The 27,657-nt window shown below is 41.3% G+C and overlaps 1 protein-coding gene across 1 annotated transcript in view; it reads right to left on the bottom strand.

Annotated features, from left to right (window-relative positions):
• The window catches only part of SEMA3A (semaphorin 3A), a 231,570-nt gene that overhangs the window by 149,855 nt on the left and 54,058 nt on the right, over nt 1-27,657 (bottom strand). Inside the window, exons 2-3 of the mRNA XM_006022863.2 lie at nt 12,222-12,379; nt 9,071-9,133 (exon numbers count right to left, since the gene is read on the bottom strand). Coding sequence (XP_006022925.2) covers nt 9,071-9,133; nt 12,222-12,379 — 221 coding nt within the window. The remainder of the gene's footprint in view (nt 1-9,070; nt 9,134-12,221; nt 12,380-27,657) is intronic.

The following is a 27,657-nucleotide window of genomic DNA, read 5'->3' as shown; positions in this document are numbered from 1 at the left end:
GTGCCCACCTCACCCCAAATTTTGGTATCATCAGCAAATTTGAACAGGTTGCTTTTCACCCCGTCGTCCAAATCGCTGATAAAGAAATTGAACAGCACGGACCGAGCCCTGGAGGACTCCGCTTCCCACTTCCCCCCAGGTCGAATATGACCCGTCCACCACCACCCTCTGAGTATGACCCTTCAGCCAATTTGCAATCCATCTGACCGTGTAGGCATCGATGCCACAGTCACCTAGTTTTTTAATGAGGATGGTGTGGGAGACAGTGTCAAAGGCCTTGCTGAAGTCCAGAAAGACTACATCCACATCGACACCTGCATCCAATGCTTTTGTGACCTGATCGTAAAAGGCAATCAGGTTGGTCTGACATGACCTGCCCTTAATGAAACTGTGCTGGTTGCCCTTGAGCACCATCCTCGATGCCGGCCCATCACAGATGTGCTCCTTGATGATCTTCTCAAAGAGTTTCCCCAGGATCGAGGTAAGACTGACGGGCCTATAGTTGCCCGGGTCCTCCCTCCTCCCTTTTTTAAGGGAGGCTCTTCACTCAGGGACCCTGCAGCAGCTACCCAGGGAGCTGAGTGGGGCCACCGGCTACCAGATACCCCGGGATCCCACCATTCAGGTGAGGGCGCAGGTAGTGTCATGCCCAGGGTTACACATGGAAATTGAACTCTCTCTAAGAAATAGTATAACCATATGAGGCATATCATTGAGATAATGTGGGGACACAGTGGGGAAGTCCACATGAGATGTTTACTATGGAGCCGACTAATTAGCTCTGCAGTAAAGTCTCAGTATCTACACATGCAGCCCTGTTAAGCTGCAGTAAACTAATAAAACTCGCCATAGGATAGTACTTGTGTAACAAGTACTATCCTATGGTGGTGTTGTTTAGTGCACCCCAGTGCACATGTACATGCTGTCAGGGCTGGCAGGGACACGAGGGTGCTTTAGTACAGGGGTTGCCTGTGGGCTAGCCCTACACTGGAGCACCCTCATGCCCCAACCAGCTCCTCTGCAGCATGTTGAACCAAGTTGGAGCAGCCCTGGACTAGCAAGCTGACCCCTCCAGGACCCCCTGCCAGCTAGGGCTGTTCTGACCTAGCTCGGCATGCTGTAGTCCTGTGCACACATGTAAACACTGTGCCTGTGAGCAATAACTATGCCAGAGTTCATTGCTTTGCATTAATTGCATGTGTAGACCACACCCAGGGGTTATAAAAGCTAGTCTAGGTAACAGCATAATAATCTGGAGTCTCTGGTTAGACCATACTTAACAGAATTCAATCTGTAGCTGGTTTCTAGTTTTGCAATTTTGCATTTAAATTGTTTTTTTAAAGGTATTGTTGTTTAAGACCAGCTACTCTGAGGTCAGAGATGGACTATCCAAGGAGGTCAAAGTGTTCTGTCTCAGGCTTTTTTGTGTTATGTCCTTCAGTGGGTTAACTCCCTCGTTTATCCCCTTTAATCTATTCAACTCATCTTCCCCTCTTCTTTCCTTCCCCTTTTCCTATCAGTTCTATTTAAATAAGAGTATTCCTTTCTATTTAATATGCCCACTCTCTGCAAGTCATTCATAGCATCTGATGAAATAGTCTGTAACCAATGAAAGCTCATACCTCTCTGAGTGAGTTAATCTAGAAAGTACTATGCTGCCCTGCCTTCTGCCTGACTTCAACTAATACAGCTAACTTCTCTCAACAAAATCAAAGTTTGAATTTTAGATGAATTCTACTTTCCAGTCAACTCCAATTAATACAAACTGGTTTTCTGTCCCCAGTTACAAAATTACCTTGGGATTTTAGGGACTCAATATATCACCTGAGCTTCACTTTTGTGACTCATGACATTACAAGAACCCAAAATGGAATTATAGCTACATTTGTTCACAATTGCCTATTATTTAATCCATATGTAATGCAGAAATTGCCATGTGTTACTGCTGTGTCCCAGCTGACTGTAAAGGCTTTAAATCAAAACTTTGAGACTCAATAGTGGGGTATAAATACATGAGTTTTATTGATCATGTCTGCATGGGAAAAAATCTCTCTAGGCAATTTCTTCTTTGACTCTTCCCTAGTCTTCTGAAATATGAAGGGGCTGTTCTCAGGATATTATTGTAACTGCAGTAGACCATATAAGAGCATCTACCTGTGGCTGGGGTTCAGAACAACAAGAAAACTTCTCTTATGGTTTTACTAAGTCCTCAGAATTATTTATTTAGGTGGGTGATGAACCATGATAACACTATGACAATAATAAAGAGGTGAATGGAAACATTGCTTCTTTATAAGAAAATCTGGCAGGAAATTTTTATCAAAAACTGAGTCCTGCGCTAAATAAAGTGTGATTGCAGAGACTCAGGCAAAATATTTAACCTCACCATATTTCCATTTCAATTTATGTCAAATGGATTTAAACATACCTTTAAAAGTGTACCTATTTATAAAATGGATAGCGTAACTTACAGGTATTGCAGAGCTTACCTAATTAACAATACTTAAGTATTCTGAGAAACAAAATTGATAGCTAATGAAAAGTAAGGAAAATTACTAGGTATTTAACGAAGGGATGCCATGATATTCAATATATTATAAGTATGCTGCCCTGAGCATAATCCCCTGTGAACTGTATTCAATTCTATAAGCCTGCTAGGCCTAGATTGGCATGACTGACAATGCAGTTGAAGGAATCCCTCAGACAGAGGAAAAACTACAGTAAATTACCTCTTATAATTATGAGAGGAAATCTCTCAGGTCATGTTTGAGGTTACTAGTGCGGCAATATAAGGGTCATACTTGTACTGCAGCTGCTGCACCGCACCTGGCCTATTAGTGAGCGCTCACATTTTCAGTACTGGCTCTCCCTTGAGATCAATAATTACAAATGCTAAAAATGAGACCTTCTCATAAAAGATACAGAACTTCATTTAGGAAAGTTTGAACAATCACAAAAGAAAAAGTTCTAATATCTTAGCAGCGGTACACGCTGAGAGCAACATTAAATCAAATGAATTTTATACTCCACTTTAAGTGCCCGGTTTCTTCCTCTGTCTCTCTAATGAGAGCCCGTTGAGTTATTTTTATGATCTTTATATTTCACATTTCCAAGGTACTGACAACAGCTATAACGAATAAATGAGGGAAGAATGCTCAGTTTCTTTAATGATCTGTAATCTTTAAGTAATGTTATTACAGATAAAATTGTTCTATTACTTTCAGTTACACCATTAAGTACTTTTTTTTTTTCTTAATGTATTATTTAATGGCAAGAGCTGGTGTGGATATGCCCTCTGATTCAGGTACTCTTAGGTATTTAGAGAGAGAACTGGACACATTGTTAGATGATCCTTTATATTTGCAGCTCACCAACTAAAATAATAATGTTAACCTGGAGAAATAATTAGCTATCCATTATTTCTATTTAACTCTAATCCATGAACCTTTTACAGATTTTTCACTTACATTTTAGAGATGGCTTGGAAGTGAAAACCAAGATTCACTTTTTAGTTTTCCTCTGTAATGGTTTTAGTTTTCCTTTTGAGCAGGAAGCTGGAATGACTTTGTGAGATCCCTTCCAGCCCTACTTTCATAGGAGCCTAATATTAGTTCTGGTTTTCACCTACATTTGTTTCCTTAAAAAAAATCTGAGCAGCCCCAAACTCTGTAATATTTTTACCCTTGTGGCTGCTCAGATTATGGCATGTCCTGAATGCTATATTTCCTACCATGCTCTCTTCTTTTCCTATACTGGCACATTGGGTGCAGACAGAAGTGCAGCTGCTGACTATGCAAGCTTGGACAGTGCCTCTTGTACAAAAAAATTTTGCGGTAAAAAGCCTGCCACAAAAAATATCAAACTCCGCTAACAGTTTGCAACCCTCTAGGCATAAGAGGCAGAGAAACTTGCGGTTGCAAATACCAGACCTACATGATAAAATAATAAAAGTAATGGTTCCTCTAAAAGGCAAATTGTTGACAGAGGCCTGACACACTCATCACATGTGTATCTCTAAGCTAAGAAAGCTGGAGAGAGAAAGCCTGAGCCAGGGTAACTAAGAAAGCAAGGAAACTACATATACATTTCAACTGAACTAGCAACTGAAGAAGACAAAAGACTAAATATACATTTCAAGCAAAACCTGTAAAAGGTGCATTGAATATAGGAAAGATGCCCTATATGTGACATCCTCACATTTCTCAGAACCGGCATCCAATGTCTAAATTGTTAAAAATGTCTTGATCATCCAATGTATGTCTGGAGTTTTGTAAACAGACCATCGCCAGTACAAGCTATTGCAAATTCACCCCATTAATAAACAAATACCCAAAGACAGGTCTGGCAACCAATGCCTCTAAGCATCCTGTTTAACCACTCAAGGCTCATCACATTTAATTGCCAAGCTAGTCAGGGGCTAACACAAGTCTTCCCATCTAGACAAATCCAAAAACAGGAGCCAGGCAGTTTAACAATTGTAATATGATGGTCACCCTTCTTCTCCCTGTTTTGCTTGGCTGTTAATCAGTGACCATCAAGGAAAAATGCTTTTAAGCTATACAATTAAACAGTATAGGAAGCAAGGCAGAACTGCCAGCAAGGTGTGTTCAGGCCAAGGAAGGTCAAGAAGCCATCCTGCCACCCAGCACAAGTGAAGGACCCACACTGTGAGGCTGTACAAGAACTGCTTCCTGCCTGCATTGGTTAAAGATCTCTTTGCAGCTAAGATAATACAAAGACTGTAATAGCTTACTTATTAAATATTAAGAAAGTCTTTTGTTTTTCTGTCATTTCGTTTTGTAGCTTGTTGGTAGTTATTAAAGCAATCCTTTCTGCTATTAATCAACCAAGTGTTGTGTCAATTCTCAGAGCACTAGGTTTAAAAACCCATTTTTAAGTGCAACACATCTCCCAGCTGTATCTCAGAATGATTTTGGCAAAGTGTTCTGTGTTACAACATTACCCCAGACCAAACACAAGTTCACTGTTGGTTCCAGGCGAGAGGGGAATCCAGCTGTGGGCTGGGAGCCTGCAGCCAGGTTCCCATAGCAATCGTGAAATGTTCTGCCACTGCTCACTGTTTTCAAAATGGGATCGAGGAAGGGCAGGAGAGGGAGCTCATTCTTGGGGCTCCCTAGCCAGTGCTATAGGGCGAGGTTGTTGAATTGGACCCCGCACCCCCATCCTGCACTCGTGTTTGGTTACAGCTCTTGACTGCTTTCTGTGGCCAGATCAGGTAAAAATTGTCACTTTTGTCTGCACCCATTTGTAGTTAAATGCCCTGTGCACAAGGTCATGCCAGGCTGCTAATAACAGGTGGAATGGGGCTGAAAAGCCAAGCCTTAGATTCATACCCAGTGGTTGCTACCCTGACATAGCAGGAATCATTCAATATACAGGGTATATACTCATCACAGTATACACCAGACTCCCTGTGGAAGCAGCAGGAAGATTGGTTATAATCTTCTCCCTGGTGCTCCAGCATGAGCACAACAAAAAACTGTATCGAACTATGAGCAGATAGGGATGCGACTTACTGAATGTCCAGGGGTGGCTGTGGTGGCCCCCTGAAGGCTCTGTGACCGTGCCCCACTCCGCTCCACTCCTAGGGTGCCTTCCTGTCTATTCTGCCACACCTTGATAGTATAATAAATAGGGAAGCTGCCCACATGTCTTCACATGGCTCAGTTCTGCCCATCCCCCACTGGCCTCTGTTGGCACCCAAGTCTCTTGCCGGGTCTCACTCTGACTGTGCCCCCAGAAAGCACCTCAAGGGTTAATTGTGTGGTTCCAAATCCTTCCCTGTACCATGTTCTATGCTTTGCAGATGATGTCCTTACAGATGTTCAACCAACTGCTGACATAGCCCCTCACTGGGCCTTCCGACCCCTTGGCCTCTTAGCCTTACTCCAGTTGCCAGACCCCTTGGTCTCTTCTGTGACCCCTCTCTGGGCCCTCAGACCCCTCGGTCTCACCCAACCACTTCTTGAGTTACTAGGCCACCTGGTCTTTCTCTCAGCCCTTCTCTGGGCTGTCAGCTCTTCTCTGGTCCCATATCCCTCAGACCCATCAAGACCTGCACTCTATTCCCAGCCCCATGATGGGCCACTGAACCCCTTTGGTCCCACCCTACTCACTGGGCCTCACTCTAGATGTCAGGCCCTGGACCCTTCTGATTCTACCGTCTATTCCCCAGCCCCTCACTGGGCCTCTGGACCCATGTGGTCCACATGGTCCTCCCTGTGAAGTACTTTTCTGTTAGGGTGTGCTCCTCTAGTCATCCCCCTCCAAGGGGTCACCCATAAGGCAGTGGGAGCTGAGGATTTATGGTGCCCCATCCTTGCCTTTCCCTGTAAAGGCCTATGCATGGCATTTCATGCAAGCTACCCTGCCACAGGTAGCCCCAGCATGCTAACCAGCCCCAGTAGGTTGCAGTTTCAGGTCATACCCCAGGCCAGTCTTCAGGCCTACCTAATCTTGCTCACCCCTCTCTGGGTTCCCCCTAGATGTCCAACACCCCTCCTGGGCTACTTCTCCTCTGAGTCCTCCATCTCTGGCCCCAGCTCACTCCTGTACCCACCAGCCATCATCATCCCAGGCTGCACACTCCTTGAGCCCTTTCTCTCTCTTTCTTATTCTGCAGGCTCAGAGCCCTCCATAGGTCTTCCTACATAGACCCTTCCTTCTTTGGACACAGTCATAGTCTTCACGAGGTGCCTATACTCTGCCCCTTTCACTGGGTTCACCCAGACACTCCACCAGCTCTCCTGGACACTTGGCCCCTCTCTCCCCTGCAATAGGCCCACCAACTCTCAACTATTCTCCCAGGACTCACCTGGTTTCTCATTAGGCTTATGTGCCCTTGGCCTCTCTTTCTCCAGGCTCATCTGGCCTCTCAACAGGGCCTAGGCACACAGCCTCTCTCAGGGCTCTCCTTGCCCCTCAACAGGGCCACAGACTCTCAGCCCCCTTCTCAGGGTTCTGGACCCCACACTGGGTCCCCAGGAACCTTCTCCATCTCCTTAGTTCCTACCCAAACCTCCAGATGTCATTCATCTCATTGGCATTCAAGAGCAGCAGCCTTCCTGCTAGGTGATGTTCCTTTACTATCTCCCAAGGTGTGCCAGCCCTGCTCCCAGGGTCTTCCTTTTATCAGGCCTAGCAACACCTTCCAGCTCCCTGGGTCAGCTTACTTTTCAATTAACCCTGACCCCTACCTGCTCAACAGGTTGCCTGACCTCTTAAAGAGAGCATGAAGTGCACTGTCATACTGCATTATATAAAACATCATCCCTTTTCCCTATTTGCTTTGTTAACACCAATGCTGGACAGCTACTAGCGCAAAACCAAGTCTCTATTAAAGCTAAGTACAGACAGTCAAAAAGCTCAAGGGTGAAATGACGCAATCTTTGCAGGTTAGTCTAAGTTGCATACATTGAACCAATAAGCAAGTGAACAGAAAATCACTTCTGATTTTGCAAATGCAGCCACCTGCCTGCAGTGGCCCAGGCCAGAAGTCAGGAAATGCTAGAGCATGCCTCCTTGCTCAGCTAGAGCAGACAGTTTTGGCCAAAGGTACCCCACCCACCTGCAAGGTGGGGCTTGTGGGGCAGGTATAAAGCATGCTGGGATACTAGGGGACTGTGAGTTAACTTGAATCTGGAGGGGATCTGGGAAAGTTCAATAAACCAATTTAACCTGAATCAGTTAAGTCTGATACTACATCCAGGTTTATCTTAAACTGGTTTTGGCCATTTTGGAAGTGGTTTATGTGCACTGATCTTCTTATGTTACAAATCTGAACCATGTTCCAATACTTACACTGGTTTATGTTTAATTTCTGTCCCTAGCCTAATAGGCCACGTGCAGTGCAGCAGCTGCAGTATAAGTTTGATCCTTATGTTACCCAGATATTTAACTCTAATATTTTTTCTGTTACCTAGCAGGTTTGAGTTTGTGAGCCGAAGCTTAGATATTTCTCAGAGAATTGTTTGAGGCTACATGGGTGGATTGAGTAAGAGACATTTGTGTCATTTAAAAATCAAAGGGCTGGTGTTAGTTAGAGAGAGTTCAGACCTAACTGGGTACCTGACAATCCCAAGTTTCCTCTCCAAATACACACCTCTCAGTCCTGACCAAAACTACTCCTGTTCCAAAATGGGTTTTTGATGTAGGTCAGTTCTCTCCAGGGACTAGGTTAAGACCAGCAAACCTACTTTCAGTTATGACCTAAGACAGTACTGGAACACAAATCTCCAGAGACATGTGGTTGGGATCATGAATATTTTAGTGAATCATCTCTAAAATCCAGGCCAATAATATATACACATGGGGCCAAATTCCACTTTCAGTTATATCCTTACAACCACCGTGATATCCCATTTGGCTCCACTGTTCCTGTATCCACTTGGGTCATTGCATGCATATGTCTCCAGTCTCCCTCCGTTCTTTTAAAGGAAGGCAGGACAAAACTATTAATGTAGACTGACTAACACTGAAGGAGTTCTGGCTAGATCTCTCCCCCTCTCATACATATATATATATATATATATAAACATGGAGATGCAGGAATGAGAGAGATAAGGTACAGTATAGTATGAATAATATAGCCTTTTTTTCCTGAGGCACCACAACCGTTGCAGAAAATTAAAACCACTTTGGCCTCAGTTCTACAAAGAACTCCATAGAGACAGAACCCTAGGGCTTTGTATGGAGACCCACTGATTTTAATAAGATGCCAGGCAGACACAAGGGTCTATACAGAATGTCTTGTAGGATCACAACCTAAGTCAGTACAACGTGATGCAACCAGTTCTTAATCTAGTGCTTTGTCTGGTAAATAATTTCCTTTTCCTTTGTATAATTTTCATCCTATACATTTAAATTTCTTGTATATTTATACATAGAAATACTTGAACAACGAAGGCCTGTACAACTCAACGCTTAAGTTATGGTTAGAACAGTAATCCTGGGCAAAAAAGGCTTTAAAAATTAACACAAGGATGGTTCATGAAATATTAAAATGTTTTTCAAAAGAATAAAACATACCACTAGAAAGATTTGTACTTACGAGAATATCTTTTCCAGCCCACTTGCACTCGTCCCTTCGGGTATGAGATACCGGCCAAACAATCTAAACACACAGAATAAAAATCACTTTATGCCATTTCATGGTTCAGTAATCACAAATTGTATATCAAGTGCTGTTCAGTCCTTATAACTAGTGCCTAGCTTTCCTATATTTTTTTCTTTCCTTTACCCAAGGCATCTAGAATAATTAGAAATCATGCCAAAGAAAGTTATAAATACAGGTATATCTTGTATATATTGCCTGTTGAGTTTGAGAAATAGATTGGTAAAAGGTCTATATTGGTGCTACTACACTGATATTAATGAAGGTAAAGCAACAGTTTAAAATTGAATGTAATGAAACAGCAACTCAGACCCCCAAATTTGGATCTACCTGACATCCCTGAACACGATAGATTACTTACAGTGTGCAATTAAATCTGGTTTTAAAGGTTTTGTAACAGAAATGAGGCTTGTGGCTATGCAATATATTAACTATTTCACTTCTGTTTACTGTTCTTCAATTAAATAGATAAAAAAAAAACTATACAAGGTTGATATTATCACACCATCCAGAACAAATATTGATGCTAAGTTGGATCACTGTCTTCGTGAATATATATATGACTACTCTAATGATACAAACTAAGCCTGCTTTAGTTATAGTTCTAGCAAAAAATGTACCTCACCTCATAGAAAGAAAACCCAGAGACCCTCTTAGTCAATTATTCATGTCTCTTGAAAAGCTTTTAGGAATTACATATAGAATAAAACATGATCTTCACATAATGCCAAGCTATTCATTTGGGAGCCTCAGATAATGCAATATGAATGGCCATGAGAATGGATTATAACCTTGGCATTCAATGCAGTTTTTCTATAAAGTAGAGGGAAAAGCATTTGTAAATAGGATAAGTACAGATGAGAAATGAGAATTAAGGGGCTATTGTTAATGGTGTTTTGAGTTCAAGTTTGGCTCAATCTCTGAAGTTCAGAAATTTATTATAATGTAATATATAGTTCAAGCAGAAAACCTCTTGAGTCTATAAAATAGGGCTAAAATTTTCATGAGAACAGTCAGCTACTTTCTGCTTCTGTTCCTGCTTTAAGAAGTGCAGAGATGTGTGAAAATTGAAACCTACTAGGTTGAATAAAAATATTCAAACTTTTCAGCTCTTCCAACAGTTCATCTCAGGTTCAGTTCAAATTTTGGAAATAGGCTCCTTAATTATATGAACCAATTATCCTTAACCCTAAAATGAATGGATCACTTCTCTGTTTGCTAACTTTATTTAAAAATTAATTAAGTTGAACCATTGTAAAGACAGAGTGAATTTGGGTTTTTTTCCCCCATAAGATCTTGCTTTATTTGTATTTTTAGATAGAAATCTTCATTGATTTTCATCCAAATGTTTCAAAACTGATGGTATAATATTCATTTTGGTAATGGTAACAAGTTAATCTGAATCAAAGTTTCAGACCCAAAAACTCTTGGGAAGATTTTGATCTGGTTGTAAACTTCTTCAATGATTTCTGTCTTTATAATGGGCTGATCCAAAAAAATTACTAATTTGTAGGAATGCTCAAATGCCATTTTGAATCTTCAGCCCTAAGCCAAAAGAAACAATTATCTTCCTTCAATATACTAATGTTTATATTTCAGACAATGTTCTAAAAGTGTTTGAAGACTAAAGAATTTAAAGTACAATCCTCCAATATTGGAGAAGAGTTTTCTATGGTGGAAACACCATCCTCTCTTTAATTATTCCAGATGTTTTGTGCATTAAAACTATGAATCCCTCAGAGGATACAAATAAATAGGCAGTTTCCTTTATAGCTGCTCTAAAGAGAACAGAAAAGAAAATACCGAGTTTTCCTTTTATCCTTTTCCTTAGAGAATACAAATGAATAGCCTGTCTTCCTTCAGAATAAAGAACACAAGGTATTTATTGCTATCATCTTAGGAAGCTAATAGTCAAATGGGCAAAAGGTCAGGCATAGAAAGAAAAAAAATCGACTGACACTGAAGCAATATATCTTTCATAAAAGCTTAATCTCTAGATTCTAAAATGCACCATAAAAATTCTGAGATTTTAAATGCTTAAGTATATGAAAAGTGAACCTTAATATCTGTGTTTACCTTCTTGTTTGGCAAAGCTCATTAGAACAAATGAAAAGATAAAATGAATTACTAGACTCAAATAATAGCACAGTTGAAATGTACATCAGCTTCTAATTTAAGTCAACAACTTCTACTGAAAGTAATGCTTTCCATCATGTACAAAGAGCTTTTACCCATCTGTCACTCTTTTATTAGTATCTAATTTATTATGGTTTATGAGTAGCAGAAACACTGGTTTAAAGCACTCAGTGCTAGGGAAGAGAAATCACCACTCCAACTCGCAAACATTGAAGTGGTCTTACTGCAAAAAAAAAACCTGTTGGGTACCCTGACCTTTCTGTGAAAGCTGTCATAATAGTCACCTTTGTTTTATTTAGCAGTAGGCATGAAAATATGGGCTGTTTAAGAAACAGCTAGCCTAACATGAAATGAAACCCATTTACTGGTGCTACTGCTGCTGTGCTGCTTCTCAATTAGCTCTTCCTCAGTATAAGACAGAAAAACTAATTATTTGTGTGAATATGGCAGACATAGGCGAGCATAAAAATACAGAGAAAGTAAAAATGGATAGCTATTAGCACTAAAACTTTTCTAGTTTTTAAACTTGAATTGCTTAAGCAGGTAAAGCTGTTCTGTTTCTATGGTCTATAGCTGAACTTAAGGAATAACCTTTTACAATATTTTTTATTATATTGAAAAAGGTTATATAATGTTGTTGTTAAAATAAACTGCAGCTTTAACTAAAATAAAATTACCAGACCTTCCAATCAGGTTTGCTAAAATTAGGAACTAAATTCCTACATCACAGTGCCACATACTATGGGTATCATGAGCTACATTCAGAGGTTAAGTCTCATAGAAGTGATTTAACGAGGTCTGATTATTCTTCTCCCTACAGAAGTGTCCTGTAGCTGAAAGAGGATGGCAAAACAATTCAAATGCATTTCACATGGTTTTCAAGATAAAAATCACACTTCTGCAAAACAAGAACTGTTCCATATTTGTTTTAATTATAGATGACTGAAGGTACCTTTCGATATTCCTTGATGTTAACCAGGTTGAAAGAAAATATGTGATCCTTTGCTCCAACATACAGTCTACTCCGTTCCTCATCCAAAAGGAAAGTGTGGTAACTGGAGCTATTGGACAGTCCATTGAAAGTGATTATATTATTGGATTCCAACATTTCTGCAAGACAAAGTTAAGTCTCTGTTAAGGTGCTTAAAGTCAAGAAAAACAAAGATACACAAGACTTTACAGGCCATTTTCCTGAAGTTAAGCTTGTATGCAAATTTTGCATGAAAGTTAAATCTCACTATTACACAAGTACACAAACCCTAACTACAATTGATATTCAGCCCAGTTTAACAAAAAGTCAAAACAACATATGAAAGTCCATAGTTGATACTGTGAAGTAGTATATTTCACACTCTGCATTAACTAGGGGTAGGCTAAATTTGGTTCTCATGTATTCAGCAAGAGGATTAATCCACCAGAGAATTAATCTGACCATTTATGATATATGTGGTCAGCTCTTATCTTTTTTATAATATTTCTGTATATGCACAGGTATTTCACACAGGTCTCTAAAAGGCTGGAGAAAAGAGATAATCTTAACATACTATTTAGGGAAAAGAAGCCATGGATTAAACAAAATTCTTGCCTGTGTTACTAACATCTTTATAGATTACTGAAATGCACAGATTTTTAAAACAGCTAATTAAAATTTACTATTCATTGTCCGTTCCTTTACATGGAGTATAGAGTATTATTTTCAGTCATCACAATACAAAGTCTATCACTTTCACTTTTGTTTATAGTCACTTTCATTTTCCATTTCCCACGTACTTCCACAGCACTGCTACGTTTAACCAGAAGGAAGTCCACAGAACTATGTCTGCTATGCACAGATAAAAACAAAGTGGGTTACATCCTCCTTAGTGCTGTGCACATATTATCACGAGTCCAGTGTTACAGAGAATACGTGGACAATATTCCAGTCTTGTGGTTAAAACCTCAGGTCTAGAAGACAGTGAAGCACACATATAACCTTAAGTGCATGAGCAGCTCCACTGAAGCCAACAGGATTACTCAAATGCTGGATCAGGGCCCAAGGGGACAGCTGAGCAAGGGAATGGATAGAATGCTGACTTGCACACCATACGGGATGTGTTGGCTGGAGGGCATAGCCAGACCTCCAGGCAGTGAATGTGTGCAGAGCTATCTTCAGCACATGCCAGCCAAGGGTACATGTTGCCCCTTTCAAAGAGGCTGCAACACTCAGATGCTGTTTCACAGTGCAGCTGCCTGACATGATTCAACCTGCCCTGCCTGGACACTCATATAGCACTTGTAATGAATAAGACTTCCTTGATTAATTCCCCACATCACACATACCTGAAAGCAAGTTGTCACTCTGCAACTAACATCATTCACAAAAGCCCAGGCAAGACCAGTTGATAGAAAAAAAGGGAAGTTTTCTTACTTCCACTAGCAGGTAAACAAATGTGTTAACCCAAAACCTGGAACACGTGTGGTGCAGCAGGTTTATTCCTAAATACCATCAGGTTCTAGAGTTTGTACAGCCATAGAACTATTTCACGGCTGACCTGAAAATAAAATCTCTTTTATTTTCAATAGAAGGAACAGTCTTTATATTGATCTGAACAATGTGCATTTGAAAACAAATCTTGGCCTAGTGGAAGGAATTAACAAACTGTGCATATCCAAGGAAGATTAAAATAAAACTCATGGTATGTCCACACAGCACAATACAGATACCTTATCTAGCTCATTCAGGGTTAGCTGGGACAGGAAGCAGTATAGCTCTGTTTACCCACCTATGCTAATGCTACTAAGCTCATTTACACTACTATCCTGTGTCCTGCAGCATATCTGGACTAGGGACATAAATTACACAAACTGGTTTAAGTGATCAGAAACTGCTTTAAACCTGTAAGAACAGAAGTTCAGTGCACGTAAACCAGTTTCAAAATGGCTGAAACTGGTTTAAGATAAACCTGGTTGAATGTAGAATCAGACTTAACTGATTTGGGTCAAACCAGTTTATGGAACTTCTGTCCCAGACTCCTTTCTGGTTCAAGTTAAATCACAGTCTCTGAGCATCCCAGCATGGTTTTCAGCCCTGGGCTGGCTGGGCTGTCTGCTTCAGAAAGCAGGGCTGGCCCCATCCCTCTGCTCCCTGTCTGAAGCAGTGAGGGTTGGCTGACAAAGGGGTGGAGGGGACAAGCCAGGCTGGGGATACAGCCCAGTCTACAGTGGGGGGACTGCCCCCCCAGGCAAACCCTGGCTGGGGTCTGGGGCTAGGGTGGAGGGTTAAACACCCCTTCGCCCATTCAAACTTACTGCTGGCTGCAGCTGTGGATTACAAATCCCAGAGGCACCTGGTAGAGGAAGTGATAAGCAACCCTGCAGAGTCCTGCTGCTGTAATTGTGGACTGCAAATCCCAGAGACCTCGGGGGCAGCAGGAAGAAGTGAACCCACAGCCAGAGAGCCGTGCTCTAGTGCCCCCCAGCTTCTGGACTGAGCTACTGCAGGCATGTGGCTGCATTTCCTGAATCAAAGGTAAATGTCTGTTCACTTGTTACAATTTAACCTGTGTGGTTTAGACTAACCTGCTAAGACTGAAATGATTCAGCCTGAAATGATTTTTGACTGTCTGTACCTTGCCCATAGAGGTACATCCTACAGTCCTTACTTGGAGTTTGCTCAGTATTTAGTGACACTGATCCCTGCTAGAGAAATTCTCCTTAGAATAAATTGGAGCTTTTTTGAATAGGGCTTGAGGGGAAAAGAAGAAGTGGATGTGTACCCTTCACTTTGTGTTGTGCCCTAAATTCTAGCTGGATGGAAGCTGCTACATAAATGTACACAATACTTCTATGAGCATGCTACCTCAGCCTTACTTTCTCAAATTTCTTGTGTAACCAGAAGAAACTAAATCCTCCAAGGCAGCTGAGTAGAAATAATTCTTCTGGATTCCTGCCAAGCTTTAGTAGTCAATTGTATTGTACTCCAGCTCCCTTATTTGCATTTTGTTAGAGACTCTACTAATTCTCTTTACATTGTAATGACTGACTCAGATGTTGAATCTCTTTGCTGAATGGTGAATGATACAAATGATTGATTGCTTAACTTGCCTGAGGACTCTCCTGGTTATAAATGCTGTTCTGTCATCTGTATATGATAATTCAGATTATATAGCTGTCAAAAACCCTTAGACTCTCTCTCTCTCTCTCTCTCTCTGTTTAAACTCATGAAGGTGTGATCCTGCTTTCAGTTCCTCTGAGGTGATGGAACTAACTCTGCTGAATTGAGCCCACTTATATAGATTTGAAACCAGTGTGAATTATATGAAAATTAGTCATCCACCATGTCTAACTGGTAAAAAACTGAAATGATTCTGCTACTGAATCACATCGACAATTTCTGCTTCATGCGTTCTTTTGTTTTGTAATTTAATATTCACTGAAAGTGGCATTATATTGACTGGAGTCTGCAGTACTCAGGCAGTAGTGGAGCTATATCATGATTAGGAGTAAATTATATTTTCTTTCCTTCTGCTAATGTTACTTTCTTGATGTGGAAGAATCATCCTTAGTAGTTCATTATTCATACCCATTCACTTACTTGTGTTTATATGATTTCTGTAATGGAAACAGAATTTTAGGGCCAGATCCTTTTTCTCCTAATAGCTGCCTACATCACCTATGGCACCTAAGTGTGATCTTATTCCACTATGCTTGAGTCCCAGAAAAAACAGTTAATACAAGGAGTGCGTAGATCATTCCCCTAATCACTGTTTTTTTATTGTGAGATAAAACTCACATGATGGTACACTACAGAAGCAGGTGTGTTCCTGTTCTCTCAGGTATTTGAAAGGAACAGGATCACATACAAGCACCTAGGTTCACCTGGTGAAAGGAATCTGGCCCCTAGTCTGAAGGAAATGGCAAAGTTCCATTTGCTTTCAGTAGGGCCAAGGTTTTATTTTTATTGCAATTTAATCCCTTTAATAGGAACAGTATCAGACTTCTAGGGCTTCTTCTAATCACATTTATACCATTGCAAAGTGGAAGTCACAACATTATAGCCATGATGTCATACAACTTGATGTCAAATGAGAAAAAGGTTCCTATTCATTAGGAACTGGGCTAAAACCACTGGGACTGAAGACATACAAAAGTAGCATGCATTGATTGTTCTCCCTCAATATTGATCGACTGGTATATTAGGGTGGGGTTAAGTTAGCAACCAAAAAATGAAAGTCTGCATATTCTCCAATGTTCTTTGGTTGCATTAATTTCTTTAGTGACATAAATAAGCATTCACTGACTCTTATGACATTCTGTGAAGGGCTGCTGAAGAGCAAAGCAATGACATTTGGCCAATCAATACAAATGAACTGTTCTATCGCTTCAAATTAATTAGCTTCAAAGAATTCACCCATGGCACTTGTGGTGGTTGCTATAGCCAGCCAGTGATAAAGCAGAGAGGGAATGAATCTGAACCAGTACAGACTGAGCCTGGCCTGGAAGAGCACAGATGTCCATACATTCTGTGAAGCCGTGATCAGCAGCATTGGTTTGGTACTGGATTGATTAGTTTTGAAATAAGCCATGATTCCTATTAAAGATTGCACTGCAATAACAGGGGCAAAATGATGAATGACTTCACAAAGTCAATGAAATTAATACTGTCTACTATGCAAGACTGACTCATTATTATGTTTATACTGAATGGTTGAATCATGGGATGCATATGATATATATCTATATGACCTGTGGAGACTTACAATAGCTGTCCATTCTTGTAATTCTCTGTTGACTTCCTCTGTTTTATCCAGCTATTTTTATTGCAAAGATAGAACAATACTAAGCCAGTTCTTGCAGCCAGAGAAGACCCTTTACTATATAAAAGTTATATTATTTCCTTTTCGCATGACTTCAGCTTGTAATCAATCTGGTCATTTTTAATATTTCTTTGTAAAGCTATAATCCTTGTGCTATGGCTTTAAAATCTTACATGAAATTTCCTAAATGGTAAATTTAGAGTGGATGGAGATATTTTGACAGAAATAAAGGTTATCACTGTTGGTGCTGAACCCCACAATTCACTTTCAACAAAGATGTTGTGGGTAACCAAACTAAGTATGGAATAAAAACCTCTTATATGACCAGTTTTCACTTTGACTATCAATGATGCCTTAGTTTTGATTGTTCAAGGGACAGCAAACCAAATACTGCTTCCAACCATACCACTTAAGCTCCCTTCAGACTATGGCCCCTGGTATTTTCATGTTTATTCTCTGTTTTATCCCCTTTTCTTCCCAGTGTCCAATTAATATTTCCTTTATTCTGCTTTATATCACAAACATATTTTTTAAGGATTGATGCTGTTGCTGATCCAGTTTGACTTTTGTTGGGAATCTAGTTTTGCTACAATTTGGTAATCTTACAAAAGCATATAATTTTCTATGCCCCTTATAATATACAGATATTTAAGTTCCTAATGGAATTCCAATTTAATCAAACATGTGCACACATCAAGGCTTGCATCATTTGCAGTAAAATCAGGGCTTGGTATTCTACTCTGTTACCCTATTTTTGTGAGCGTGAACTCTGTTGGCTTATTGAAGTTCACAGGAAGAGACTGTAAAGGAAAGGAATCAGTATTTACTCTGTGCTAATTTAGGCCAACTGTCCTTGTACTCGATAGGAGTTTGCCTGCACTACAACTGAGTAATATGTGAGATCTGTCCTTTTAAAGTCTTTACAATAAAGTGTTTTCCTGTGTTTTTTTAGTGATCAGAGGACCGTTCCCAATTTCCAGAGAAAATTCCCAGTGTTTTTCATATGAGTTGGATTTGCCTGAAGCCCTTACTAGTGATTGCACAGACTGGCTGGATTATAAATGCAGAATTGTGTGTCAGAACTTGCTTGCCAAGCAAATGAGTGGGATGTTGGTTTCACAAATTCCCCAACCTCCCTTCCTTTGCCTGAAGTGATTTGGTCTTATACTCTATCACCGAGTGATAGATAAAAGATGAGTCAAAAGTATTACACAAGCACAAGGGGATTTTGCTGAACTGCTAACAATGCCTCCCACAATGGCTTGCTAGAACATCTTCTTCTATAGTCAGCCTTTTGCTTTCACTACAATTCATTGAATGGGTGCATACTTACAAACAAATAGTTCACTTTAACAGACACTCATATTATTTGTTCTGTATTTAAGCATAGGCATTTTTGTAAATAAATCAAAATACAAGCTAGAGATCACTGCGTATACCTACACTTAAATGATCATTTGCTTATTGTGCAGAAGGGGAGGAAAAATGTATGCTCCTACCCACCCCAACTTCTCTCCAGGGCCAACCCAAAAGGTTGTTCTGCAGACAGGAGGCAAAGAAAGCTTTGTGGTATCTGCAGACCTTCTTAGAAGCAAATGGTTGAAAAGACAGAGATTTCTAGACAAAGAGGCAAAGGAGAGAATGGGTTGACAGGGTTCAGACAACCCCCAGCTGGAGGGCTGGCCACTGAAGTGACTTAGTATCTCTCCAACCAGAGAGCTAGAACATCTGTTGTCCCCATAATGCTACATTTTTGTAGTGGTACGACATGCCAAGGCATTTCATAATGACATTATGTTATGGCAAAACGTAATTATCCTTCAATTTCAAGATACGTTCAAAAGTAAAAGGAAACAGCAAATGATAGAAGGTGAATTCTATGGGTAAATAGTTGCATAGTGGGCATGTCTACACGTGCTAATGTAAGGTGCTTTAGCCCAATACAATGCACACTAAGGGCACGCGTCTACACATGCATGCCTTAATGTGCCTTAAAAAAGGTGATTTTAGGCTATTCACATCTAAATTTGATACACCTGCTTTCTACATGTAGACACACATTTGTACACATGCTTCTACTGCAGCGCCGGGTGCTTTTAAAATCTCTGGCACGTAGGAGCAGACAAATGTATGTGTATAAATGCCCATTAATGCTGTGTATGGACTGACTTGGGACTAACTTTAGTCCTATGTCAGTCTGTGCACATGGTGTTAACGCACTTTAATGAGTGCATCTGTAGATGCGAGCCTAAATTACCTTAATGCACATTAAATTTAGGTGTGCCTAAATGCATGTGGAGGCACTCCCTATAATACTAACTAGGAATACTACAGAGTGATTTCTAACATTTTAAATAAAACAAAAGCCAGATTTATATCAAAGCATGAGCTTAAATAGTATTATAATTACTTTATTATTTTGGCACCATAACTAGGAAACTTTTGCAATCAGTACCTTTGATTTCTTCTACGTTATGCTTTTGATAAGTCTGAAACTTCACTGCATTTGTTGTTGATGGTAATTCTCTGTTATTGTAATTTGAATGAGATAAATCACGGAAGGGAAATTATCTTATCAGTAATCTAAATACTATTGCAGCAGGGGTTTTTCACAGCTGTTCAATCAATCCCAGCTTTCATCCTCCTCTTATACTTTATCATAACAGTCACCAATCACCTAGCTCCACTGAACTCTACTGGAAGAAAAGAAACATCAGTTGTTTACCTTTGCACTGATGTAAGCCATTTGGTTTTGAAAGATGCAGAAGTCAAGGGAAAACATTTTGATTAAAGTATTATCCATCAAAAAGACATGATCAATGACCTTTCTTGGCTTTGTGATGCAAATCAAGTATTTTTTTTTTAATGAAATGTGCACCTCATAGCAATCAAGACTTCAGGGACACAAGTATAATATATGCATAGGCTAACTTTAACCTTAAAATACTGGAGAACTTTACTGTAAGTGTACGTTTTTATACTCTAAAATAAAGTCAATGTTGGCTCATTAGCTATTTAGTCTGTTGACAGCTCTTAAAGTGTTCTCCGTCTTAACCGAAAGAGTAACATGGCATTTTAAGGATATTTTCTTTTAGACATTTAGCTTTCCAAAGCCAACCTACTTTCTTTTATTATTTATCTATTTTATCTCTGTAAAGTGAATCCAGATTAACCCTATTAGCTAATCATTTTTAAACATTATTAACCTTTGAACTAAAAACTGACAAAGTAACTACTTGGGTGAATGAAGGGAATGCTGTGGATATAGTGTAGCTGGACTTCAGCAAGACTTTTGATAAGGTCCCAAATGAACTTCTCATAAACAAAGTGGAGAAATGTGGGTTAGATACAACTACTACAAGGTGAACAAATAATTGGCTCCATAGCAACAAGCAAAGAGTAATTATTAACAGGGCCATGTCAGAATGGCAGAAGGTTTCCAATGGAGTCCCACAGCGGTCTGTCCTGGGCCTGGTGCTGTTGAACATGTTTATTAATGATTTGGATGCTAACATAGAAAGCTTCTTGAGCAATTTGCAGGCAACACGAAACCAGGAAGGATTGCAAACATGTCGGAGGATATAAGCGCAATTCAGAAGGATCCTGACAGATTGGAAACGTGGGCTACATTTAACAGAATGAAGTTCAATATGGACAAATGCAAGGTGCTACACCTCAGGAAGAATAAGCAAAAGGGCAAGAATACCGCCTTTTATGGGAAGCTCTCAGCTTGAATACATAAGCATTCCTTCCTGCTTCTTATGTCAAGCATGTATGAGGGGTATAGGAAAGCATATGGAAGGGATGTGGCCAAAGTGCCTGGGCTTCTGCTGACCCTTAGCTGTTAAAGACAACTGATACAGACCTCAGGGTACCGCTACATTGCACGATAGCCTCAGTTGGTTTAGAGATGGCCAGAGAATCAGTTCATTATACGTGATTCCAGTGCACCAGATGCTTGGCAGCAAAGCACAGAAAACTATGAAGCAGTGGAAATGCGAGTAGAACCTGTGCCTAATTAAGGATAAAGGTTTTATCTTTCTTTTTACAACAATTTAAACTTAGGTCAGCCTTATTATTTCCAGGTTTTAGTAATAATGATAATTATATGTTTCCTCAATAAACCCCTCAGGAATCAGTTCGGAAATAAATAGCTATAATATTAAAAAAAAATTAAAAAATGAAATGGTCTTTTGCTTCTACCTAAAAGTACAGTTGAATCCATTCATTAGCCTGCTGAGTTTATCATCCCTGAAATGGTACTTTATTAACACCCTAGCATCATAAGTGATACTGCTGTGAAAGTCAGGCTTCAGTGAGGGAAAAGGGTACTAGTTATCAAGAAATGAAACTGTAGCCAGCGTTCACTAGGGAGATCACATTATCTATAAACAGTGCTATTATTGTCTCATTAAAGTCATGCCACAGAGGCATGCACAGGCTTGCCACATCTAACAGTAGCATTAGCAAATTGATTCAATAAAGATAGCCAAAGAGTTTCTGTAATCATGTTAGAATGTTTATCCAGCAAATGTATTTGCAAGCACGCAAATTAGGAAATCAAGCTTAAAGTCATACTGGACATAATTGGACTGGGCCTTTGTAAGGGCCAGAGAAGCAGGTAAGAAAGAAGACTCAAGCCTCCCTTAAAATCCTGCAATGCAGGTATGGAGTAGAGTAAAGTTCTTACTTTCTGGATAATCCCCACAGTTCAGTGGGGCAGCTAGGACAGGGTGATTGGACTCCTGTCACAGATACATAATCACATTGGCAGTGGCTGCAGCAACTACTGCCCTGGACACCTGGCTGCATCATTATGCCACTGCCACAATCAGCAAATCAGTGAATGGAGATGGAGGGATAGGGAATGGGTGGAGATATCAGTTTCAGTCCTGCCCGAGTTGGTCAGCTAAGAGGAGGAATGTCAGAGTAGCTCCTTCAAAGACTGCAGTAACTAGTACCTCCCTTGAACAAAAAAGCAGCATGGAAAGGAGTTGTGATTCTGTTCCTCTGTCATAACCAGGGATCCAGGTTTTCTGTTTCCCATGGAAAAAAACCCCATGGATTTTCAAAATTTTCCCCTTCAAAGGAGAAAAACCTGGCAAGCCATGGGTTTCCCCTTGCAGGATGGCAGAGTTCCAGTCTAGAAGGTGCTTCTTGGGATTGGGGAGCTGGAGGAGCCTCAGAGGCAGGGAATGCCAGATGCCTATATGCATTCACACAGGCACGTGGCTGGCAATACAGCCAAAGTGGTGGAGAGCAGCTCCCTGAAGGTAAGTCTAAGGGAGGGAGGGGGCACAGGCGACGTGAGGAGGACAGCCGGGGCATAGGTGACATGGTGGAGGAGACTGAGGTGGCAGCAGTGGCTTGTACTGAACCTGCATGCTGATGGAGGGACTGGTGGTTGGGCCTGAGGGTACTGCCCAACCAGGGTGGTATGTGGTGCCTGGGGCCAGAGCAGGTGGGAATGCATGGCTAGGAAGGGGGACGGAGACACAGGTGGGTCATCCCCGGGGGGGGGGGGAGGGGGGTGGGGGAAGGTGGCGGCAGTGGCTACTTACCACTGCAAACACTCGCAGGGAGGGGTCAGACCCATAGGTAATGCGTCGGAGGGCATACCCCCCCCGATTTCTGTGCCCACAGTTGGGCACAGGGTGGCAGCCTGGCCAAACCAGCACCAGTCAGCAGCTACCTCCACATCCCATCAGGCATGACTCAGTGTGGGAGGGAGCACCACACCACCATGGCTGCCCAGGTGAGGCACCCCTTTGCTCACCCAGCAGTGGGGGGCCCACAACTCCACATGTGTATATATATAGTGGTGTTTCATTTTAATTGCAGAAAACATACATTTGGGTATTTTAAATCAGATAACTGTGTATTTTTATCAGAGAATTTTGGAATTTTTAATAAAGAAATTCAAAATCCCTGGTCATGACTACAGTGTAGCATAGACTAATGGTTCTCAACCTGTTTTTAAGTCTTGAGGCACCCCTTAATAGACTCCATGCATCCCTCAGAATAGGCCAGTCTTAGTGTCACAACCCAAAGTTGTGGTTTTTTGTTTGTGTGTGCTTCGGCACCGCTAAATTATGTTCCCGCTAAATTGCAGCTCTTTTGCACGGTGGAGTGTTCTGCTGTAATAGAGAACCCGCGTGCAGGAGAGTATTTCCCGCCAGTTTTGTAGCTTTCTTTGCAGGGTGCATTTCTTTTGCATCATAGTGATGCACGGTGCAAAGGAGTTCCCACCATTTGTATTGAGATTCGCGCCACATTATTGGCCAGATCTAAATTATGCCCACGTGGCGGCTAGCTATTGGTTTGCTAGCCATACAAAAGGCTTGGGTGGCTTCCGCCCAAGCCGGAGAGAGAGACACGGAGAGACGCAGAGAGAGAGAGACGAGATCTCTAGGCGCTGTGGATTCCTTCGAACCCAACGCGTCTCTCTTAAGAAGGCAACAGAGGTCTAAACAGCCTCTAGCCTCTCCCTGTCATCGAATGCGATCCTAGACGTATCCCTATCCTATGAACCCAATTTTCGAACCCACGGAGTCTTAACAGCTCCGGGGGACCTGGGAACCGAACCCAATTTTCGAACCCACGGAGTCTTAACAGCTCCGGGGGACCTGGGAACCGAACAGAACCCACGGAGATTCAGCTACTCTGTGAGAAAAGAATTGTTGAGCCCGCGGAGCCTAAACCACTCCGGGGTCAAGGAACCGAGTTTGTCAGAGTACTCCAACGAGGACTCAAGCAGAGCTGCGCCTGGAAAGCTGACCAGCCTACACTGCGACCACCTTGGGTGTAAGTAAATAATCTTTTCAATTAACCACTAAGCCTCTGTGACTGATTCTAGCGCGAGCATACCATACCGCGCCGCGGTTTTCTCCGGCCCCGCGTGTCCGGGCTGCTGGCCACAGCCCACGTGCACAAAGACGGGCCCGGCTCGCACCCGGCAAGGACGGGATCGGGAACTGGCCCGCACACTTAGTTGTTCATTTGTTTTGTGTTTTACTATAGAACATTTTTTTCTGGAGCAAAAAGCTCAGATCACAACAGGTTAGAATGTTTTTAATACTATGGATTCCTATTTGAAAACTCTGAGTTTATCTTGTAGTTCGTGTTTGCATATCTATTAGTGCTTATATTGGGTGGCACCCTTGAAAGGAAACTAAAGCAGCCTGATGAGGCATATACACTGGCATATACACTGGCATACACTGGCATATACATTTAAAGGAAGCTCAGGTACTGGTAGCAGTCTACCTGCACCAGCACAGAACTCAGTGCAGGTTCATTTACTCCATGTTGGTACTGGCCACATGCCAGTCCAATCCCATGTACCGGATCTGGCTGGAAGTGCCCCAGCACATCAGCCCCACCACAGACCACTGATCTAGAGCACACGGCTATGTCATCAAGCCTGCAGGGCACCCTGTGGGTCTGGAAATTTGACAGCAGAGAAGCAGCCACCACCCCCCCACTGCCAAATTCCTGGATGCCTGGGGAGCCTCATGGGCCAGCTGACAGGGAGGGACTATCCAAACTTGAGCTAGGTAGATTAAACCTCGGTCAGGCAAGTCTACACTGCAGCACACCAATGAAACCAAGTCCCTCACAAGGACTGATCCAGGAACAAATCATTTACACACTTGGCCTACTCAGAACAGGGTTTAAAAGGTTCTATCTAGCTCTTAGACTTCTCTTTTAAAAGCAGTAATCTATGGTTTTCAAAGTAAAGAAACGATGAAAACATGATAATGAATCTCCCCTTCATCCTTTGTTTTATTTTTGTGCATTTCTTTTCACTGTTTTTTAAGAAGAAACTATTCCTCTAGTGGTTGTGTTTACAATGGTGAAAACATTGAGATTCATCAAGAAGCCTCACTCATGGACAAGGATCATCCTATGCTGGGTGTTGTATAAACACAGGATAAAAAAAAAAAAAAAAAAGAGGTTTAACTGTAGGGATCTTAGATTCTTTCTTAGTCCTTTCTTTATCAAACTCTCCCTAGTCTGAATGGGAATCTGTCTGATTTAATGATTGAGTGTGGTCTATTAAAAACTGTGAGACTTCAGCATTTGGCCCATTATTAGAAACAGGCAAATGGCTTAAAGTGCTATCCTACTCCAAAAGAAATGATTTTTTGGACAAAATACTCAACTGGGATTGCAAATTGATCATGTCTCACTTTGATGAACTCTAGATTAAATGCATTCTGTTTATTCCTAGCTGCAAGCCGTTAAATTTAGCTAGCAGCTGAAAGTTCAATCTTTGCAATTCCCATTTCATCAACAATAATGATTCTGCAAATGGAACCTGGTGAAAAATTCTGTTTGAAGATACAGCTATCATAATAGAACCTCTTCGCCAATAATGATGTTGCTTCTTAATAAGAACATAAGGGCTAATGACAGAAGTTACACACAAACTGGTTTAAGTGATCAGAAACAGATTTAAATCTGTAACAGAAATTCAGTGCACCTAAACCAGTTTCAAAATGGTTGAAAGTGGTTTAAGTTAAATTTGGTTGAATGTAGTATCAGACAACTGATTTGGGTCAAACCAGTTTATGAAATTTCTGTCCCAGGCCCCTTCCTGGTTCAAGATAAACCACAGTCTCCCAGCATGCTTTCCAGCCCTGAGCTGGGCTGTGCTGTGCTGTGCTATTTGCTCCAGCAGGGAAGAGTAGGGGGGTGGGGAGGGCAAGGCAGGGACTGCACCCGCAGGCAAACCCCAGCTGGGGTCTGGGGTCAGGGAGGTGGGTTAAAACTTCCCATTCCCCAAGTACAGAGCTGCCCTAACTTGCTAAAAGCTTACTGTTGGATTTGTAGTCCACAGCCACAACCAAGAGGCATCTGGAAGAAGGAAGAGGAAATGATGAGCAACCCTGCAGAGTCCTGCTGTTGTAATTCTGGACTGCAAATCCCAGAGACCTCAGGGGCAGCAGGAAGAGGAAGCAAACACACAGACCATGCTGGCTAGATGCCAAAGAGCCATGCTCTAGCACCCCCTGGCTTCTGGCCTGAGCCACAGCAGGCAAGTGGCTGCATTTCCTGAAGCAAAAGTGAATGTCTGTCCAGTTGATTCTCAGTTTAAACTCTGCAGTTTAGACTAACCTGCAAAGACTGAATCAGTTCAACCTTGGGCTTTTTGACTATCTCTGCTTAGCCAAAACTGCCAGACCAAAGCTCCCACAATCCTGTCTCTGACAGAAGCAAATAGAAGATGCTTTAGAAGAAGAGTACAAGAAAACATAGTAAGAGTAGCAGAACTCATTTTAATCACCAAAACTATCTGATTTCAGGACTCTGTAGCATAGTGTTTTGGGCACTACCCTGAGAAGATGAGTCCTAGTTTCTCTAATCTATTCCTGCTTTTTACCTAATGACTGTTAGAATGTCAAATATAGAAACAACAGTGGCAACAGGACCTGGAACCATTTGTGGCCAAGTGAGGAATCTACCCACACAGCTATAGGGTCATGTTCACTCTTTCTTGTCTATCCACTCACCCCAATGAGTTTGTAATTCTTTAGTTCTCAGTGGCACTGCCTGAGTAGGATAGAGGGAAAATATGTCTACCCAGAATAGCTGATAGCCTGGTGGTTAGGGCATACTCACCTATGAGTGGAAGATACAGGTTTGATGGCCGATGAAGGAATTGCCCCTGCCACTTCCTGGGTGAGTCCTTTAATGAACAGGGTACTATATAATAGGGAGAAGTGCACATAACACCACAACCCTTCTCAATTTTATGAAAGGAAGGGCATAGGTATATCTGGAGACTGGCCAGAACTTTAGATGCCAAGTGAATTGAGGAGCTTCCCTGTACTGAGCATAGGCAGGATTTACAGCTTGCTTCTGTTCTTACCATTTCCCTACTGGCTAGCTCACAGCAGCTGCACACTGAGCATGTTGACCTCAGGTAGCTTCCTGCTAAGGCTGTCTACTTCTTTGGATCCTAGTCTGAGGCTCTGAACTCCCAGATGCATTATACAAGGAGCTTAGCTGCTTAAGTTCTCTGTTAAATCTTGCATTAATCCTAAGTGTCTGTCCATTTTGAAAACTGGACTTCAAGTGCTAAGTCACTTAGGTGCTTTACCTCACTATTTATAACTCAAAAAGCAAGTGCCTCCTCAAATTTAAGAAATCCCTTTTTATAGTTTTAAATGGATCTAGATACTATACAGGAAGCATTTCATAGCTAATACCAGGTATACTAATTAATATATACAATAGGGATATAGGATTAGGAAGTTTTCCTAGGAAGACAATTCTATACTCAGTTGAAAATAAAATAAAAGCAACTGTAGATCTTTCCTCCCTTCGGGGATAGATTTTTAAAGGACTTTCTTCAAAGGTGACAATATTTTCATGACCAAGAACTTTTATATATAAACATTTGTGCCCAAATGTCCAACCATCCTGATAAGTTCTCTGGTACTATGATAGCCACCAGTTGTTCTGCTTGAATGTAAATTAATATCTTTTATATTGCAGCTGGTTCAGATTGAGTATGTACAGGTTTCCTTATATGGATATATGTGAATTACTTCATATTTCCAGTTCAGAATTCAGAGATCAGCACTC

Source organism: Alligator sinensis, unplaced genomic scaffold (assembly GCF_000455745.1).
Source record: "Alligator sinensis unplaced genomic scaffold, ASM45574v1 scaffold567_1, whole genome shotgun sequence".
Classification (NCBI taxonomy): domain Eukaryota; kingdom Metazoa; phylum Chordata; order Crocodylia; family Alligatoridae; genus Alligator; species Alligator sinensis.
The sequence above is the reverse complement of the archived record's forward strand: the minus strand, read 5'-3'. Positions and strand labels throughout refer to the sequence as shown.